The sequence below is a fragment of the Oncorhynchus tshawytscha genome, linkage group LG18 (assembly GCF_018296145.1).
Source record: "Oncorhynchus tshawytscha isolate Ot180627B linkage group LG18, Otsh_v2.0, whole genome shotgun sequence".
Taxonomy (NCBI): Eukaryota; Metazoa; Chordata; class Actinopteri; order Salmoniformes; family Salmonidae; genus Oncorhynchus; species Oncorhynchus tshawytscha.
This window is the reverse complement of record NC_056446.1, coordinates 14749305-14770316: the sequence shown is the minus strand read 5'-3', so window position 1 is coordinate 14770316 and position 21012 is coordinate 14749305. Positions and strand designations below refer to the sequence as shown.

Sequence of the window (21012 nt, the reverse complement as noted above, 5' to 3'; positions counted from 1 at the left end):
GAGATAGAGACTTGGATGAACTCTCCAACAGAAGGACTGACGATTCCAACAGAGATCACGATGACACACTGTGCGTAAATATTGATTGCAATTGTTCCCGAATGAGTGAGCGTTCATGTGCAAAGGATTGGCATTTCAATTAATATAATTATAAACTGTGTAGTGACGCCTTTTGTCCTTCCTGCCCTTTTCAGTCCACACCCACTTCCCTTTGTCCACCAAGCCGTCATATTGGCTTAGCCCGCGAGGGAACCTCCCCTATAATTTCCTTGTAACCATATCTACTGTGTTGTTTGTTTATGCATTTCTGTGATTGTTTAGTTAGTTAGTATTTACTAAATGATTTAAGACGATTGTTGTATGGATGAGTCATAGTAAAGGCTGGGTTTGTGCAGATAACCAACAATTTATGACGTTTGGAATGAGACTAACGTGTGGTAAAGAATATTTCATTAATTAAGAAACTAATTGATCAGATATTAAAATATTCTAACTTTGTAATCTGAAGATTTTCCTTGGTGCCCAAGACTTCCTAGTTAATTAAAATGACATGATTTGTTTAATCGCATAATAATAATTACAGAGAATTGATTTGATAAAATAAGTCTTCACTTTAATGATGCCAAAAACACAACACTTGACAGGACACATTATTTCTTGTCATTGATTGCTATGCACGGACCCGGTAACAATGACAATCTCAGCCCATTCACAGCACAGCAGTAGCCACTGACAAAGAAGTCCCTCCCTTAAAGGCCATTATGTAGTCAAACTGTATAACCAGCTCTTACAGACATTTTCTCAATCAATACAGTGTTTAAAAGCAATATGAAACATTTACTCTGCCTACAATGATTCATAGGCTACTCTTGGCACAATCAAGCACTCGTTATGGCATTTCACTGAAACACGACGTGACCCCTGAACATAGAGGTGCCTTCAGAGATAGTGACAGGAGGGTGGGTCACTGATTTCACTGCAATGGTTTAGAATGTGAAGTAGGTGGACCTCAGGAGACGGTCGAGTCCCCCAAGACCTCCAGCATTGACTCACCCGACACCCTCAGCTTAGTGTGGACAGGATAGGTCACACTCTCTGGTTTACCAACACGCCTCCTGGAGGATGGGGAATAATAGGCCATGTGACTCAGTCAAGACATTATTAATAGGAGTGTAATGCCCCTGAGTGACCTTGGATGCAGCCTAATGGCGGAGTTTCCTAAAACATGAAGGACAATAACAAGGTGCTGAAGTTCACAGAAGGTAACCCAATTAGTAGACAGAGGCAAGGAACAGTTTTAGTTTGCTCATTAGTTTGGATAAGTAGCAGTTTTCTCAAAAGTTGAATAACTGAATAAAGAAGACATCCAAATTTCAAAATACTATCTTACTGGATCAATGACAGTAAAACAGATATGACATTTTAAGCCATCTTTATCATATTCATGTTTTTCTCTTGTTTTGGCCCATGAGCCTTTGCAGCTCTCCTTTGTCGCGTGCCTGAAGCAGCTGCCTAGCTGCATTTGGGTTTAAATACTGAGGGTGCCTTTGTTGCCATGGCAGTCAGAGGGGGTCCCAAACCCCTGCCGGAAATGTGTTGCAGATTGACGTCCTAATGAGCTAGAATAGCATCCCGAAGGCCAGGGTCTCACCCAACGCTCCCATTCCACTGGTGAGTGAGCGAGGTCCAAACCCCAAGGCATCTCTCAGCTCCTACCAATTAACCCTGGCCTGCCCTGCTCCGCCAAGGTAATTTGCCGTCAGTGACGGGGGAGTCCCCAAGGAGCAGCGGAGGGAGGATCTAGCAATGAGGCAGAACTGACAACAAAGTACTTTTTGTTTCTTTTGATATAATATTTATGCTGAAATAGATATTGGCTTCTTTGGTTTGTTGATTGTTCTTTGAAGCCGCAATGTCATTTGCTTTGATGCTAACTCTACAGATGGCCTCAGTCAAACTTTATCTTCCTTCTCAAATCCAAAACTATCTCCAACTTTATCTGTAACCTTTTTCTGTTTAGGATGAGTATCGGAGCGGGAGTTGTGTGGACAGTAGCCTATATGCGCCACGATATTCTATACAAATGTACAAAATCAAAGCAAGAGATACTCTTTATTACTTTGCATGAAGTAACATTCACTACTTTAGAACATCAGAGGATTAGCCAATGCTTCATCCATATCCCACTGGGCACAGACAATTCAATGTCTATTCGACGTTGGTTCGACATAATTTCATTGAAATTACGTGGAAACAACGTTGATTCAACCAGTGTGTGCTCAGTGGGATGATATTACCGTATTATTTTAGAAGTGGCTTATGGGACGATGATATATTGTGAATAGTCTACCCATGCTAAAAGAGCATAGCAATAACAGACCAAATCGGCAAGGCAGAGGGTGTATTGTTGAAGACTATGAGAGGCGGATTGGAATTCACGCCACTCCACCTGTCCAAAATAGACTTGCACCCAGACATCCAATGTTTCATTGATTGCTGTTTCACAAAATACCACCTCTTACAGATAACAAATAGGGGACACAAAAATATTCAATCCAATGTCTTTCTAATTGCAGTCAGATAGACATTTCAGCAAAATAAAACATGGAAAATATATCAAATCCTGAACATGTATACGGCACAGTTTCTCCTGTTCGTATTGACAATGTGCAAACCTTGTTTAAATATGAGGCTTCCTGGAAGTCACACACATCTTGGTTCACTCCTCCTCCAGATGGACCCATCTTATGAGACTCCTCTCTACTCTGGCAGCTCCCAATTCGATACTCCCAGATCTCCTATTGTTCAACATGGGAATGCCATTTACTTCCTTGCTTCCAAAGATAAAATATTTTCCCTTCACAACCGATTCAAAGTTTGTGGTGCGAGAAAACAAATGTTAGGAGAATTTCTTAGTTCATTCACTCTCAGAATTCAAGAGACAAAATGAATATCAGACAAACAGATGCGAGCAGAAATACTCTGTACTGTTTATAGTATTGATTCTATCTTTGTGTTTAAAATACATCTACTAAAGGCAAGGTTAAATATTTTTCTGTGAACACAGCACATTTCCAAGGCTGGGGAGAACAAAATAGTATAGGCTATCATCAAAGACAAATGTTACTCATTGAAAAGCTTAATTTTATTCTGAGTAAATTGTCAATTTGACGCCTTTTTCCTTAAAAAAATAGCAGTGTGTGTTGAGAACAATTACATTATTAAAAGCAAAATTATCTAAACAACTCTTGTACGTACACTGACCGGTTTGAACAAAAAGTACAGCGTGTTGCAACAACACAAAGACTATAGAAATGTGACAAGAAAAACAAACCACAAGTTAATGGTGTAGGTTTCTGTACTTCTAAGTTCACTTTAAACCTAATTTGAAAAAAGATTATGAATTGATTTGTGCTGCAAATATCTCACACACGTAACACAGCCACTCTTTTCTTTAGACTGCAAACAGACAGACTACCTGAGAGCTCCATCCCAAAACAACATGTGATCACACTTACAATTTACTAAGCAACACTGAGAGTGAACAGCTAGAATTGTATTGCAGAATGATCTTGTCACACAAACAAACACATTTTTAGATGTAGGTCCAAGTAGTGGGCTTCATATAGCCTGGACCCAGATGTGTTTGTGCTTTCTTGCCAACTCGTATGGTCCTCATCAGGTGGCAATGACCATAGGAGTTGGCAAGACGGCACAAACACGTCTGAGACCAGGTTTTGTAAGAGTTCCATTTAAAACCTGGTCTCAGAGCTCCCTCGTTTCATAGTGTTGTTCATGAACTGCTTATCGTGTTCAAAGCTGAGGTTATTGTGAGACCTGGAGATCATGAGCAGTTTCTCTTTCTTGGTGTAATCCTGCTTGACTGCTACCTGGGGCAGCTGCAGTCTGTCCATAGGATCCTCCTTGTTCTCCAGCTTCATGTAGCCTTTACTATTGCTGCGGTCCAGCCGGGGCCAGCTGGGATGTTTCCTCTGCTCTGGCTTCACTGTTAGGGTGGTGGGCCTTCGATCCAGGTCCAGAGACTTAGAGTGAGAAGAAAGCATGTGGAGGGAGTTGTTGGAGCCGAAGTCCTTGCGGGCAGTCCCGGGGGACAGGTACCTCCCACTGGCAGAGCCTGGGGACAGAGAGCTATGAGAGGACGAGAAGGAGTGGGACTCTGTGGCTGAGTTACTCCTGAGGAGCATGACGTCGGGAGGTTTGTAGGCTTTGGCAATGTCTGCCGGAACAGGCACAGCCAGGGACTCCACAGAGGGGGGTCGGGACCTAACCCGAATGTGCTCCAGGTCCTCTGTGATGTTGTCCATGTCAGGCTCGTCGATCACACAGTTGTTGAGCTTGATAACGGGCAGGGTGAAAGCGCTGATCGAGGACGAGACGATTGACCTGGTCTGGCATCTCTTGGGGAAGCTGCTCTTCTCGTCCCTGTGGCGGCTGCCCTCATGCTGCAGACCAAAGATAGAGCCAGAGCGCTCTCTGTAGAGTGAAGGCATGAGACCATGCCCCCCTTTGGCCTCGTTGAGAAGGCCCTCCTCGTCCTCCAGAGAGCTGGCCCTGCGAGACACCCTCACATTGTTCCCCATGCTGGGGAACCCTAGCAGGGTGTTAGCAGCAAGCTTGGAGGCACACTGGTTCTCATAGGTCCTGACCTCATGCTCCCCATAAGAGCCGGAGTAGGCCCCGTTCATGTACTTGTGCTCTTTGATCCTCAGGCTGTGGATGTCGATGACGGTGGAGTACATGTCTCTCATGTGGATCACCTTGGTCTCCCGGTCCCTGTTTTCGTGCAGGATGGCATTGGCACAGATGAAGATGAAGATACCGATACCCATGGTGAAGGGGCCCAGCATCTTCATCTTCTCAGAGTGCAGGTGCTGCTCAAAGAACTGGGCCAGTGTACCGCTTTCCTCCTGGGTCACCCTGGTGTCGTTGGTGGATAGCTTGGCGTTGGCCGCTACGAGATCCTCTCTGTTTGGCCAGTAGCCCAGCACGGCCATGGCGATGCCCATCAGCAGGATCAATACACCCAGGATGAGGAAGAACCCAGAGGCAGAGTAGAGGCGGATCTTTCCCCTGACCACCACTACGTCGGGTCTGGGTTTACGCTTGGCCCTCCTCTTCTCCTGGGCCTCTCCTGGGGCTGGGGACTGGATGGGCAGGTGGTGTTGGGAGCGGGCCGAGTCCTGCCTCTTCAGTGCAGCAAGGTGGCCCGTAATCACTCCACCAGCTGAAATCATCACTACCGCTGTCCACGGTCCTGTAAAGACAAACAGAGAAGGGGAGTGAGACGCATCTGGTATGTTTACTGATGTCTCTTCTCTAGTTGCTGGGTTGCTGGCACTGTCCTCCTGGTATTCCCATGGTGGGAGGCAGAGCAACCATAACCTTTGGGGGACGTCATCAAGCTGGGAACAGCATCTGCAGAAACTGCTCTTATGCTTACTTTGGTAATTAAGTATGATGACAATTATGTTCTAATATTAATTCTAGTCACAGCCCATAGGCAACAATTCATCTGGCAATCTGGTGTTTGCCCTCTTTGTTTTTTTCTCGCTAAAAGAAAGGAGAGCCTTTTTGGAAGCCAAAATGATGATTGAAATGGCAAATTGCATTATGTTTGTGAGCGAATGAATACAGATTTAGCTGTGATATAGCACTTTACATTTACACATGTCCCCTGCCTTTTCCGCTCCAGCTGTTTGTATCTCTCTCTCTCTCTCTCTCTCTCTCCCTTTCTCTCTCTCTCTCTCTCTCTCATTATATCTGTCACTCTGTCTCGCTTTCTCTCTTACACACACCACAGACAAGCACACACAGATGCTCTTTTCCAAATGACTCCATCTATTTGTCATCTCAGGAGGAACATCTCATTTCCTAGTAAAAGGGTTTAAAGAAATATAAGAGGCCGTTACTTAGTCCCTATGATCTTAAACGGATCTTAAATTAAAAAGTATAGAATTAGTTATGGCAGTCTATTAATGGAGATGACTCACAAGGGACCTTGAAATATATATATTTTACAGTAAAATAGAGCCTCAGCTAACACAAGCAGCACTGGTCAGTACTACTCAGTACTCAACCGTACTGACTACCATACACCATCCTATTTCAACATTTCCCAATGAACCATGACAATCAATTTATGGGAGAAATATGCTATCTTTTTAGGAACGGTAATCTCATCAGTGTTTCCAATAAACCCCTTCAAAAGATCCAACAACCAGGTTGAAGGCAGGAGAGGTGCAGATACATGGTGCTTCACCAAGAGGTGTGTGGAGTGAATCCTCAACATCCTCTCTCTGTCAGCGCGAACAACAGGGGGTATTGTAGTGTGGACAGGTTGTCATGTTTATACACCAGAGTGTGTCCGAAGAGCACACTCTCGCTCTATAGGGAATATTTACACCACCAGTCAGAAGTTTTAGAACACCTACTCATTCAAGGGTTTTTCTTTATTTTTTACTATTTTTTCTACATTGTAGGATATTAGTGAAGACATCAAAACTATGAAATAACACATATGGAATAATGTCAAAAAACGGTAACTGTAATCCGTACATTACCAGCATCAATATTGTAATCAGATTACAAATACTTTTGAAAAACTAGATGATTACTTGGAGGATTACTTTTAAATTCAGAAAGGATGCTCAATGACATTCAAATCAGCATTGACCATTTTTATCCATGTTTTTACCACCTGAGCGAGGCTGACCACAAGTCCGAGACCACTATGATGACACACCAAATGTTTTTTATTATGAATTAATTAATTTAACCTTTTTTTTTAACTAGGGAAGTCAGTTAAGAACAAATTCTTATTTACATAAAAGGCCTACCCCGGCCAAACCCTACCCCAGACGACGTTAGGCCAATTGTGAGCCGCCCTGTGGGACTCCCAATCACGGCCGGTTGTGATACAGCCTGAGATGCAGTGCCTTAGACCACTGCACCATTCAGGGGCCTTGATAGATCGCGGGAAAAGAGCAGGAATAGGCTTTTGTAGGCTACAGTCCGAGCTATGTCTTCTAATGGTGGGGCTGCTGTCGGCATCTAAAGATTATCCAACTTGAATAAACACCTGGAGGTAAGGATGACAGCAGCGATGTAGTTTACGGCGATATGGATATCACTTAATATTTATATCTACATAGCGCATTGATGTGTGTCACACTCCAACTCTCTCATTGGGGTTGTTGCGGATGGCTGTTCACAAATCTAAATGTGTATTTGAACCCAATAATGGTTGAATTCGAGAAGTTTAAGCTGCCTATCAATCATTGTTTTTGAAACCAGTGGACAGCCAGTGAAAAATGTCCTCTTGCAAAAGCTGCATAGTGCGGATTCAAGCCTATGGAATAAAAGTGGGGCTTTTATTGCTGAATCTAATTGATGCTGATCAAAAAGAAAATCCATAGGTCTAATGGAGACATGCTCAACCTTGCACACTTTTGATAGACTTAAAGGGACAATCTGTAGTTGCTACATCCATTTTTGTATTTACACAGTTGAAGTCGAAAGTTTAAATACACGTTAGTGAAATACATTTAAACTCAGTTTTTCACAATTCCTGACATTTAATCCGAGTAAAGACGCCCTGTTTTAGGTCAGTTAGGATCACCACTTTATTTTAAGAATGTGAAATGTCAGAATAATAGTAGAGAGAATTATTTATTTCAGCTTTTATTTATTTCATCACATTTCCAGTGGGTCAGAACTTTACATACACTCAATTAGTATTTGGTAGCATTGCCTTTAAATTGTTTCCAACAATTGTTTACAGACAGATTATTTCACTTATAATTCACTCTATCACAATTCCAGTGAGTCAGAAGTTTACATACACCAAGTTGACTGTGCCTTTAAACAGATTGGAAAATTCCAGAAAATGATGTCATGGCTTTAGAAGCTTCTGATAGGCTAATTGACATCATTCGAGTCAGTTGGAGGTCCACCTGTGGATGTTTTTCAAGGCCTACCTTCAATCAGTGCCTCTTTGCTTGACATCATGGGAGAATCAAAAGAAATCATCTAAGACCTCAGAAAAAAAACATTGTAGACCTCCACAAGTCTGGTTAATCCTTGGGAGCAATTTCCAAATGCCTGATGGTACCACGTTCATCTGTACAAACAATAGTAAGTATAAACACCATGGGACTACGCAGCCGTCATACCACTCAGGAAGGAGACGCGTTCTGTCTCCTAGAGATGAACGTACTTTGGTGCAAAAAGTGCAAATCAACCCAGAACAACAGCAAAGGACCTTGTGAAGATGCTGGAGGAAACAGGTACAAAAGTATCTATATCCACAGTAAAACGAGTCCTATATCGTCATAACCTGAAAGTCCGCTCAGCTAGGAAGAAGCCACTGCTCGAAAACCACCATTAAAAAGCCAGACTACGGTTTGCAACTGCACATGGGGACAAAGATTGTACTTTTTGGAGAAATGTACTCTTGTCTGATGAAACAAAAATAGAACTGTTTGGACATAATGATCATCGTTATGTTTGGAGGAAAAAGAGGGAAGCTTGCAAGCTGAAGAACACCATCCCAACCGTGAAGCACGGGGGTGGCAGTATCATGTTGTGGGGGTGCTTTGCTGCAGAAGGGACTGGTGCACTTCACAAAATAGATGGCATCATGAAAGAGGAAAAGTATGTGGCTATAGTGAAGCAACATCTCAAGACATCAGTCAGGAAGTTAAAACTTGGTCGCAAATGGTTCTTCCAAATGGACAATGACCCCAAGCATACTTCCAAAGTTGTGGCAAAATGGCTTAAGGACAACAAAGTCAAGGTATTGGAGTGGCCATCACAAAGCCCTGACCTCAATCCTCTAGAAAATTTGTGGGCAGAACTGAAAAAGCATGTGCGAGCAAGGAGGCCTACAAACCTGACTCAGTTACACCTGCTCTGTCAGGAGAAATGAGCCAAAACTCACCCAATTTATTGTGGGAAGCTTGTGGAAGGCTACTCAAAATGTTTGAACCAAGTTAAACAATTTAAAGGCAATGCTACCAAATACTAATTGAGTGTATGTAAACGTCTGACCCACTGGGAATGTGATGAAAGAAATAAAAGCTGAAAGAAATAATTCTCTACTATTATTCTGACATTTCACATTCTTAAAATAAAGTGGTGATCCGAACTGACCTAAGGCAGAGAATTCATACTAGGATTAAATGTCAGGATTTTTGAAAAACTGAGTTTAAATGTATTTGGCTAAGGTGTATGCAAACTTCCGACTACCGTTCAAAAGTTTGGGGTCACTTAGAAATGCCCTTGTTTTTTAAAGAAAACCACATCTGTTGTCCATTAAAATAACATCAAATTGATCAGAAATACAGTGTAGACATTGTTAAGGTTGTAAATGACTGTTGTACCTGGAAACGGCTAATTTTTAATATCTACATAGGCGTACCGAGGCCCATTATCAGCAACCATCACTCCTGTGTTCCAATGGCAATTGTGTTAGCTAATCCAAGTTTATAATTTTAAAAGACCAATTGATCATTAGAAAACCCTTTTGCGATTATGTTAGCACAGCTGAAAACCATTGTTCTGTTTAAAGAAGCAATAAAACTGGCCTTCTTTAGACTAGTTGAGTATCTGGAGCATCAGCATTTGTGGGTTACATTACAGGCTCATTGTAAACATTGTAAATGTAAACAAACACTGTATAGCCTCATAACATGGTTAAAACAAAACATTTTATATCACGGAGGGTCAGTCCTTGCATCCATAGCTTTTTCTATTAATCTGAGAGTGGTTATATTTCTCCAGGCCCATCCCTCAGCTTTTTTACCAAAATTGTTTTATCTGTGGATTTGCCCTTTAAATAGCTGCATACTATCAAGATATCAAAGTGTCACCAACAAAAAGGTTAAGAAAAGGCCTATAGCAAATGCAGCATATGACATTCATTTTTCACAAGTAAATAGCACTTCTCAGTAGTTCTCAAAGCATGTCATTCCATGAGCGCAGCATTTATTGTTCAACTGGAATCAATTAGCCCACTCAGTCCTCCATGACAACAAAATCACAAATAACAGGGCTGGCTAATATAGTAGGGCTGGCTAATATGTCATTAGTTTTGGGGTCATGCTCAGGTAAAACAATTTAGCTGATCTCTCCTTCTATATTTCCACGTCGTTTTCTTGAAGATCAAAGGGTATAACATTTATTGGAATGACTGGAATTCTGATATACTTTTGTTTTTAATGTAAAGATATAATTTAATCATATTATTATATTATATGTAATAGAAAGTGATGGGTTGGAAGAAGCCTACATAACTTTAACATCCATAAATGTAACATCCAAATATGGCCAGTTATGTAAACTTTAACATTGATTTATCCTGCAATAGATGTTGTTCAATTGGTAACATACAGTGGGGCAAAAAAAGTATTTAGTCAGCCACCAATTGTGCAAGTTCTCCCACTTAAAAAGATGAGAGAGGCCTGTAATTTTCATCATAGGTACACTTCAACTATGACCGACAAAATGAGAAAAGAAAATCCAGAAAATCACATTGTAGGACTTTTAATGAATTTATTTGCAAATTATCGTGGAAAATAAGTATTTGGTCAATAACAAAAGTTATCTCAATACTTTGTTATATACCCTTTGTTGGCAATTTTTCACAAGTCTTCACAAGGTTTTCACACACTGTTGCTGGTATTTTGGCCCATTCCTCCATGCAGATCTCCTCTAGAGCAGTGATGTTTTGGGGCTGTTGCTGGGCAACACAGACTTTCAACTCCCTCCAAAGATATTCTATGGGGTTGAGATCTTGAGACTGGCTAGGCCACTCCAGGACCTTGAAATGCTTCTTACGAAGCCACTCCTTCGTTGCCCGGGCGGTGTGTTTGGGATCATTGTCATGCTGAAAGACCCAGCCACGTTTCATCTTCAATGCCCTTGCTGATGAAAGGAGGTTTTCACTCAAAATCTCACGATACATGGCCCCATTCGTTCTTTCCTTTACACGGATCAGTCGTTCTGGTCCCTTTGCAGAAAAACAGCCCCAAAGCATGATGTTTCCACACCCATGCTTCACAGTAGGTATAGTGTTCTTTGGATGCAACTCAGCATTCTTTGTCCTCCAAACACGACGAGTTGAGTTTTTACCAAAAAGTTATATTTTGGTTTCATCTGACCATATGACATTCTCCCAATCTTCTTCTGGATCATCCAAATGCTTTCTAGCAAACTTCAGACAGGCCTGGACATGTACTGGTTTAAGCAAGGGGACACGTCTGGCACTGCAGGATTTGAGTCCCTGGTGGCGTAGTGTGTTACTGATGGTAGGCTTTGTTACTTTGGTCCCAGCTCTCTGCAGGTCATTCATTAGGTCCCTCCGTGTGGTTCTGGGATTTTTGCTCACCGTTCTTGTGATCATTTTGACCCCACGGGGTGAGATCTTGCGTGGAGCCCCAGATCGAGGGAGATTATCAGTGGTCTTGTATGCCTTCCATTTCCTAATAATTGCTCCCACAGTTGATTTCTTCAAACCAAGCTGCTTACCTATTGCAGATTCAGTCTTCCCAGCCTGGTGCAGGTCTACAATTTTGTTTCTGATGTCCTTTGACAGCTCTTTGGTCTTGGCCATAGTGGAGTTTGGAGTGTGACTGTTTGAGGTTGTGGACAGGTGTCTTTTATACTGATAACAAGTTCAAACAGGTGCCATTAATACAGGTAACGAGTGGAGGACAGAGGAGCCTCTTAAAGAAGAAGTTACAGGTCTGTGAGAGCCAGAAATCTTGCTTGTTTGTAGGTGACCAAATACTTATTTTCCACGATAATTTGCAAATAAATTCATTAAAAGTCCTACAATGTGATTTTCTGGATTTTCTTTTCTCATTTTGTCTGTCATAGTTGAAGTGTACCTATGATGAAAATTACAGAACTCTCTCATCTTTTTAAGTGGGAAAACTTGCACAATTGGTGGCTGACTAAATACTTTTTTGCCCCACTGTACATGTTAGTCTTCTCTAATGCCTCTTAAGGGCAAAGTAATCTCAAAGTAACGGAATGTAATCAAATTACGTTACTGAGTTTGGGTTATCCAAAACTTTATTTGATAACAATTTTGGACAGGTAACTAGTAACTGTAACAGATTACATTTAGAAAATAACCTACCAACCCTGCATCTGAGTACATCCCTCAAGGCACTTCCTTAGTAGTTTAAGGTCACTGCACATGATTGCATGGTGAAAATACTAGATGGATCTACAAAATGTGTTATTCCCATTGCAGACAGAGAGGAGACTCTTGGGCGGATGCATGACAGTTGTATGACCCACTTCTCTGACTGTACCCATCCCCCACCCACCCAGTACCCCCCACCCCCCCACCCAGCATTAGGTCTGAGAGCAGGTGTGGGTGGTGTAGCCTTTTGATGTCGACTTATCTAAAGTTCACCATGAAATACCAGGATGAGGAGAGAGAGAGGAGCAGTGGGCGGCAGGGGGTGGATTATATCAATAAATCGGAAAGTGCAGTTCCTGTTGACTTTCTTTTCTTCTTTTTAACGATGTGTTTGGAACATAGAACATTGCTCGAATGCCACATGTTTTTTTTGCAAAGGACACACAGGAAATCTAAAAGGGGTAGGACACCCCATGAGAATCATAAACATCAGTGGATGTAAAAAAAACTGTTCTGTCAGAGATAAAACAGAATAGATGAAAAACAGACAATAATATGTCAGGGTGTCAGTGAATATACATGTCTGTTCAGTGTTGAAAAGCAAATCTAGTCTTCTCAGATTGTAATGTGTCAAACTTGACATGAGTTTAAATGATCAGATAATGCAAAATGTTGAAGGAAAATTGCATATAATCAAAAAATTCCCTTGCTGCTTTGGCAAATGATTTATTGACAGCAGCCATAGCAGATGAGATGAGGAGGATTGTGGTCAGGGCATTATTGGTGTGATCAAGGCGGCAGCCTGGTCTCATAGACTAGACGTAACATAGTAAATGTACATCTGTGATGCTAAAATTAGTATGATATGTTTGGTATGGTTACATAAGACAGATGGTTATGTAAGTCAACCATTCCCATAACCCTAACCTTAACCCTTTAACCTAACTCCTAACCTTAACCCATAACCCTAACATCTAGCCTAGATAACGTTAGCATTAGCCACCTAGCTAACATTAGCCACAACATATTGTTATTCGTAACATATCATATAAAATGGATGATACCACATGAAACATAACATATCACTCTAATTGGAGTGTCTCCGATTTACCTGTACTATGTTACATCTACCCATGAGTCCAGGTTGAAGTGGGAGGTGTTGTTCCAGACGCTGCATAATGTCTGGATTAGTGAGAGGGTGAGTGAGTGAGAGAGAGAGCCGTGTCAGTAACTTCTAGACGGGCGCGTGTGTGCAGTGTGTGGGTGGGCGGTGTAATGGTACCGCTGGTTCCAAGAAACTGAATAATTTGCACAGTAATCCAATAAACAATAATATAATCAATCACTGCATGTGCACGTGTAGAGATACAGTATGTGAAAACCTACAAACACCAGATCAATAGAACATTTGCTGCTATGTTCCCATTCTCATTTTTAAACAAAATGCCTGCAGGGTAAATTGTTTAAAACAGATATGATGCTATGATAAAAGAGCCTGTGATGAAACGATGGGAATTAATTTTGAATTCACCAGAATAAAATACAAAAAATTGAGAAATCAAAGTGGTGAGAAGGATAGAAATGATATTTGATACGAGCGCAGCTCCATGAGACGACCCAGTCAATGGGATTCGATAGATAAAAACATCTGTTTAAATAAAGGTTCAAATACAACCATGTAAATAATCGTTTTACAGAAAAGGCCATTGAGGACAATACATTTTTTCTTGAAGAATAATGTAATTGTTTCTTACCTGTAAAATATGGTGCTTCTTTCTAGCTGGTGTTATTTGCCCATTACGCATGGAAAATGATAACGCAAGCCATGTTTCTCGACACTCGTGGTTGGCTTGCTATGTCCGGTTTATATTCCCATTACATTTATAATCGAGTGCCGATACGAAAAAGAATAAACTTCCAAAGAGAAAATGTTTCATTGTTTCGCTCCATTTCCAAAACGCGCACCTGGACTGTTGGCTACACGTCTGTACTAACTGTTCCAAGCTGCGCAAGGCGCAGAGAATGTCTACTATTGTTTTACTGTCAACCGTCTCAACTTTTTGTCACTAAAGATCCGGTGATCCACACACAGTCGACTATAACAAATCAAATACGTGTTCTGTTTAGCCTACTAACTTTAAAGTATTCACATCTGGGGACAAAGCGCTGTGAATTCTTTTGGAGTTATACCAAGACGCCTTATCATGTCCACTTAATATTCCTCCATGGTACGGTAGCTTGTAAATAGGCTCTCTCCACCAGCTGGCTTCAGCTCGGAATAATGCATTTATTTGGGATGTAGACCAGGAAAAGCATTGTACTCCCACAGTGGGTAGAAAAAAACCAAGAGAAAGCTTATTTGAATAATTTATGCGTGGAGAAGTCAAGCATCTGAATACAATATTACCATAATAGTTTACAATGTCCCCAATGCAAAGACAATAATTGATGCAAATATCGATAACACGTAGTAATCTAAGCTCCCTGCATGTTGCTTTCAATCTAGAGATGCAAATGATTGAGTTAACCAAATCCTTTGATGATGACCATTTAAGAATGCAATCATTTATAATGTCTCCATAACACAGACATAATAGCCTATATAGCCACTGAATCAAGATTAAACTAATTCCCTCTCCCTACTGCCTGCACACTCGGAGTAAACAACCAACTGTAGCTTATTGTAGCAGGAGCAATTAAAGGGTTAAAAGCCCAGAGATCTATATCGAAATGTTGCAGATGTTTGAGTCTGTCATTTCCTGTGTTTATGCAATGCAAGTCTGGCTCAACTGGATACCAAAAAAAACATATTCACTCGGGGCTTCGAGAGAGCTAGGGCTTAAAGTGTACGTGGCTGGGTTTTTATAATCATTTCTCCACTGTGATACTGCCTAAATGTTCTCATTTGAAATGGGACTAACCCAACTTCTAGTATTGTTAGGTTCCACTTCAGCCTTTGGGGTTGCGGGGCTGAGAAAGGAGCTTAAAGAGGGGCTACGCCTATTCTGTCTCCCAACCCCTCTGGTCCTTGTTTGGAATTCTCAGGGTTTGTCAAATGGGGAGATTGACAGCATTGTTAAGATGGCGCCGAAGAGAATGTCTGACGTTTTACATGCTCGTAACAAATTGTGCTATTTTGTTTTTTTTGCATTGTTTGTAACTTATTTTGTACATAATGTTGCTGCTACCGTCTCTCATGACTGAAATAACTTCTGGACATCAGAACTGGGATTAGTCACCACAAACTGGAGGAATCTTTTTCCTTTAATGAGTCCGACAAGAAAGATATACTGCTCTCCCTGGAACAGGCCCAGATCCCCCTCATTTGCATGGAGAAAAGACGGAGGAAAGGAGGACGCAGATCAGGCTGTCTTTTGAGAATCCATAGGCGAGCGAGTAAACTCCCACTGCCATCAATTCTACTTGCTAACATGCGATCATTGGAAAAATAAAACTGATGATCTACGATTATGATTATTCTACCAATAGGATATTAAAAACTGCCATATCTTATGTTTCTCCGAGTCGTGGCTGAACGACGACACAGATAATATAGAGCTGGAGGGATTTTCAATGCACCGGCAGAACAGAGAAGCTACGTCTGGTAAGAAGAGGGATGGGGTGTGTGTCTTTTTGTCAATAACAGCTGGTACCCAATGTCTAATATTAAAGAAGTCTCGAGGTATTGCTTGCCTGAGGTAGAGTACCTTATGATAAGCTGTAGACCACACTATCTACCAAGAGAGTTTTCATCTATAATATTCGTAGCCGTCTATTTACCACCACAGACCGATGCTGGCACGAAGACCGCACTCAACCAACTCTATAAGGCCCTAAGCAAACAAGACAATGCTTAGCCAGAAGCGGCGCTCCTAGTGGCCGGTGACTTTAATGCAGGCAAACTTAAATCAGTTTTACCAAATTTTTACCAGCACGTCACATGTGCAACCAGAGGGAAAAAAACTCCAGACCACCTTTACTCCACACACAGAGATTCATAGAAAGCTCTTCCCCGCCCTCCATTTGGCAAATCTGAACATAATTCTATCCTCCCAATTCCTGCTTACAAGCAAAAACTAAAGCAGGAAATTCAGTGACTCGCTCAATACGGAAGTAGTCAGATGACATGGATGCTATGCTACAGGACTGTTTTGCTAGCACAGACTGGAATATGTTCCGGGATTCATCCAATGGCATTGAGGAGTATACCACCTCAGTCATTCATCCAATGGCATTGAGGAGAATACCACCTCAGTCATCGGTTTTATCAATAAGTGCATCGACGACGTCGCCCCCACAGTGACCATACGTACATATCCCAACCAGAAGCCATGGATTACAGGTAACATCCGCATCGAGCTAAAGGCTAGAGCTGCTGCTTTCAAGGAGCGGGACACTAATCTGGATGCCTAAAATAAATCCCGCTATGCCCTCAGATGAACCATCAAACAAGCAAATTGTCAATAAAGGATTAAGATTGAATCCTACACTGCCTCTGACGCTCGTTGGATGTGGCAGGGCTTGCAAACTATTACGGACTACAAAGGGAAACCCAGACGCGAGCTGCCCAGTGACGCGAGCCTATCAGATGAGCTAAATGCCTTTTTATGCTCGCTTCGAGGCAAGCAACACTGAAGCATGCATGAGAGCACCAGCTGTTCTGGATGACTGTGTGATAACGCTCTCAGTAGCCCGATTTTCAAAGCCGCGGGCATAGATGGATTACCAGGATGTGTACTCAAAGCATGTGCGGACCAACTGGCAAGTATCTTCACTGACATTTTCAACCTCTCCCTGCCTGAGTCTGTAATACTTACATGTTTCAAGCAGACCAGCAAAGTCCCTTTGCCCAAGGAAGCGAAAGTAACCTGCCTAAATGATTACCGCCCCGTAGCACTCACATCGATAGCCATGAACTGCTTTGAAAGGCTGGTCATGGCTCACATCAACAGCATCCTCCCGGGTACCCTAGACCCACTCTAATTCAAATACCGCCCCAACAGATCCACAGATGACACAATCTCAATCGCACTTCACAGTGCCCTTTCCCACCTGGACAAAAGGAACACCTATGTGAGAATGCTGTTCATTGACTACAGCTCAGTGTTCAATATGTCAATATGTTCAATATGTCAGTATGGTGTCAGGACAACAACCTCTCCCTCAATGGGAGCAAGACAAAGGAGCTGATTGTGGACAACAGGAAAAGGCGGGCCGTACAGGCCCCCATTAACATCAATGGGGCTGTAGTGGAGTGGGTTGAGAGTTTCAAATTCCTTGGTGTCCACATCACCAACAATCTATCATGGTCCAAACACACCAAGACAGACGTGAAGAGGACACGCCAAACCTTTTCCCCCTCAGGAGACTGAAAATATATGGCATGGGTCCCCAGATCCTCAAAACGTTCTACAGCTGCACCATCGAGAGCGTCCTGACCAATTGGATCACCGCCTGGTATGCCAAATGCTTGGCATCTGACCGTAAGGTTCTACAGAGGGTACATCACCGGGGCCAAGCTTCCTGCAATCCAGAACCTATTTAATAGGCGCGTCAGAGGAAAGCCCATACTATTACATTGACCCCCCCCACCTACATGTACATATTACCTCAAATTACCTCTAAACCTGACCCCTGTATATAACCTCGTTATTGTTATGTTACTGTCTTACTTTTTATTATCTTTTACCTTAGTTGATTTGATCAGTATTTTCTTAACTCTTCTTGAACTGCACTGTTGGTTAAGGGCCTGTAAGTAAGCATTTCAAGGTAAGGTCTACATTTGTTGTATTCGGCGCATGTGACAAATAAAGTTTTATTGATTTGATATGAGGACCTTGGTGGTTTATTTATGTGTTATTTATGGCTTTTCCGATTGCTCTAAGAGGGAGGAGTCGGTGTGCTGCGGCAAATTGGGATTAGTCTGGGTAACATTTGAGACGCAGCCTTGGTGTGATGATAGATACACTGGAGTATCACTCTGCTGTCAATCTGAAGCCAATTTTCTGAGTGTGAGCATCTCAGCTGCATGTGGTCACATCCCACTGCATAACTGTCTAATAACATGAGTGAATGGAGCCAGACTAGTGAATCTCAGTGAGGGGACAGGTTTTTATCCATGCATGTCCTGAGATCGTTATCCACACCAGCTGTAACACATTTGAATGTGCTGCATAACACATGTGTGACGAATGTGTACACACAGCACTATAATTGTGGTCTCTTTTTTTGTGTGTACATTCACTATCTTAAACCCTATTAAATTAAGCATATTGTGAGGAGTATTTCTGTTTTATGCAGAAAAGCTGCTGAATTGTGTCAGGGATGTCAGTGAAAGGGCACTGTCTATTTTTCTAGGATGTCATACAACTCAATTTGATGGACACATTATCTTCTGTTGATGGCTGAGATGAATCATGTTCATTGTGTTATTTTTTTTTATATAGCTCTTTCAGTGAATCCCTCAAAGCCTTTTCCAGATCAGTGACGATGTACTGTATGGCATCCTTTAGGCTGCCACGGTTTCCTTGTGACTGTTGTGGTGTGTGAATACATTTGTCATTCATTTCATCTGAATATTGGTCATACATTACAATTACCACGTTAAAGTGAATCCTCCTTGTACATGCTTCACATGCACAGTACATCAGGGCGTACATAGCGGCATCTTGAATATGATACATTTAAGACATTAGATGCTGAACAAAACTCATTTAGGATACATTTATGAAATGTGTTGTTTTAAAAAAATTAAATACCAATATTCTGGATTATAGCATCTCAACTCAACACAGTCCCAAATACAATCAAATACTCACAGTTCTCAAACTTAAGCTTGTGATAAAATCCACCCACACGAACCCTAGTGGAACAGAAGTGTAGTTCTAGTGACCTTTCCAAACAGTATTCATGTTTTTTTTTTTTACCTTTCCTTAACTAGTATGTGTAAATACAGGTCATGTGAACTTATCAATCACATGGAGTCAAAAAACTGGAGGGGGACCTGTTGGTCAGGTCGAGTGTCACAGAAGGTCATTGTGTGTTTCCCAGAGGTTAAGTTCAGGAGAGAGGAAAGCTCATCACCTTCCGGAAGAGAGAATGAACACCTGAGGTATTTTGAAGAAAAATCAAAAGGGGTTTGTTTCTGATCTTCTCAGCAACCTTTGTATTAAGCAGCTCTCAGGCGCCCAGCCTTCCTTGGAGTGTATTTCTATAGAAGAGAGCTGAGTAGGTGCTGCGCTGCGGGAGAAACACACAGTGAAGTAAAGCTTATTTCAGCGGTAGGGCCAAATGCTGTCTCCCCAGATTAATCTCCTAACGTTCTGCAGGCTGTGTAGGTGTGATCATAAACCACCCCCGGGTCTAAAGATAGGTTACCTCTCGCAATTAGGATTTCACATGAAGAAAACTCGTCATCCTGACATTGAAACGAACAAAGACTGGGTAAATCTTGTGACAACAACGGTCTGGTCTGGATTCAGTCAATATTTGATTGACACAGAAGTTTGCCGTCATTCCTATCTTTTGTGTAAAATGGGGCGGGGATTCAAAGTGTGATTTTTGGGTCTTATTTTACCCTGACAATTTCTTTAAGTACACTGCTGTCACTGAGTAACTGTTGAGTGATTTGTTAAAAAATAGAAGCCCAGTGGGCAAAACCTGATGGAATAGACATTAGTATAATTATGGTCACAAACTGATTGAAAAATTACTTTAAAAAAAAAGTCTTTTTACTGACCAGAATATGACGTATTTTTCTGACCACCATATGACCAGCTGGCCATAATTCTGGCCACTATACTATGTGTTATATTATGTACTGGTCAAAGTTAAGACCTCATCATAACCTGGTAATGACCACCTGAATACAGCTTATTACCTACTGTAAAAGTATTGCAGAGGAATATACCAATTCAAGTTTCAATCTGCAACATATTTTTACATTTCAAATAGATCAAGCAATGGCAAAAATGAATCTACATAAAAAATACCCATCTAGGTACATTAATTGTTTCATAATTCAGACATGACATGCATAGAAAGACTGGGACAGAGTATATAAAGGCCCATTGTTTTTTTAAATGAATGATTCATAAGAGTGGTGTGATGGGGTAAATCCTCATCAAGGACCTCTGAACAGAGAAGGCGAACTGGAGCGTAGTGGCCCTCTTGAAGAGTGGTGTGATGGGTCAGATTTGAAAAGTAGTGGCCCTCTTGAAGAGCGGTGTGATAGGTCAGTTGTCTGCAGTGAAGACAATGGAGAACACACGAGTGGTATGAAAGGCATATTTGCTCCTCTGTCCCTTCATATGGAAGTGGGACATTAACTTATTGGTGATCAATCTGAAACAATTTAAGAAAGAGGATATCAAAATTAGACAGTAGTTGGATAATGAATTTTTTTTTTTTTACTCATCTCTAAACGGTAAAGTTTTGCTTAATCCTAATACTTGTTGTAATATTCAAACAACTTTTATAAACATACCCGCCCCATAATCCTGAGGCCATCGTCCCGGACAGAGGTCCCCCCCCCCAATTGTGGACAGCTTTGCAGTCTTAGAATGAAAAAGGTAAATGCAAAAAATATATGTAAAAAGAGACAAAATATTCTCTTTTTTAAAAGTTGTGTGTCTGTCATATCATTCCTGCAACAAACGTTGCTGGACCTTAGTGTAATTGGCAAATCTCTTCCTCTTCTCTGCAGCTGCACACTTGTGTGAGTTTGAGTGAGCGACCAGGGAAATGAGCAAGAGCGAAATGGGAGAAACTTTACATGTCTCACCGATTGAGGTGTCTGTTGAATCAGGACACAAGGGTTTTGCACCTTGAAATAGGATTTG

General features: G+C 41.6%; 1 protein-coding gene across 1 annotated transcript; it reads right to left on the bottom strand.

The window, feature by feature from the left end:
• Nucleotides 1-922: 922 nt before the first annotated feature.
• tmem200a (transmembrane protein 200A) lies at nucleotides 923-14819 on the bottom strand. Its single transcript, XM_024377918.2, has 2 exons — nucleotides 13927-14819; nucleotides 923-5275 (listed from the first exon to the last, which is right to left on the bottom strand). The coding sequence occupies exon 2, from the start codon at nucleotides 5253-5255 to the stop codon at nucleotides 3753-3755; it is 1503 nt and encodes a 500-aa protein (XP_024233686.1). The 5' UTR covers nucleotides 5256-5275; nucleotides 13927-14819; the 3' UTR covers nucleotides 923-3752.
• Nucleotides 14820-21012: the final 6193 nt, after the last annotated feature.

Coding starts and splice junctions, on each gene's coding strand:
- tmem200a (XM_024377918.2), bottom strand. CDS start 5,255: ATGATTTCAGCTGGTGGAGTGATTACGGGCCACCTTGCTGCACTGAAG.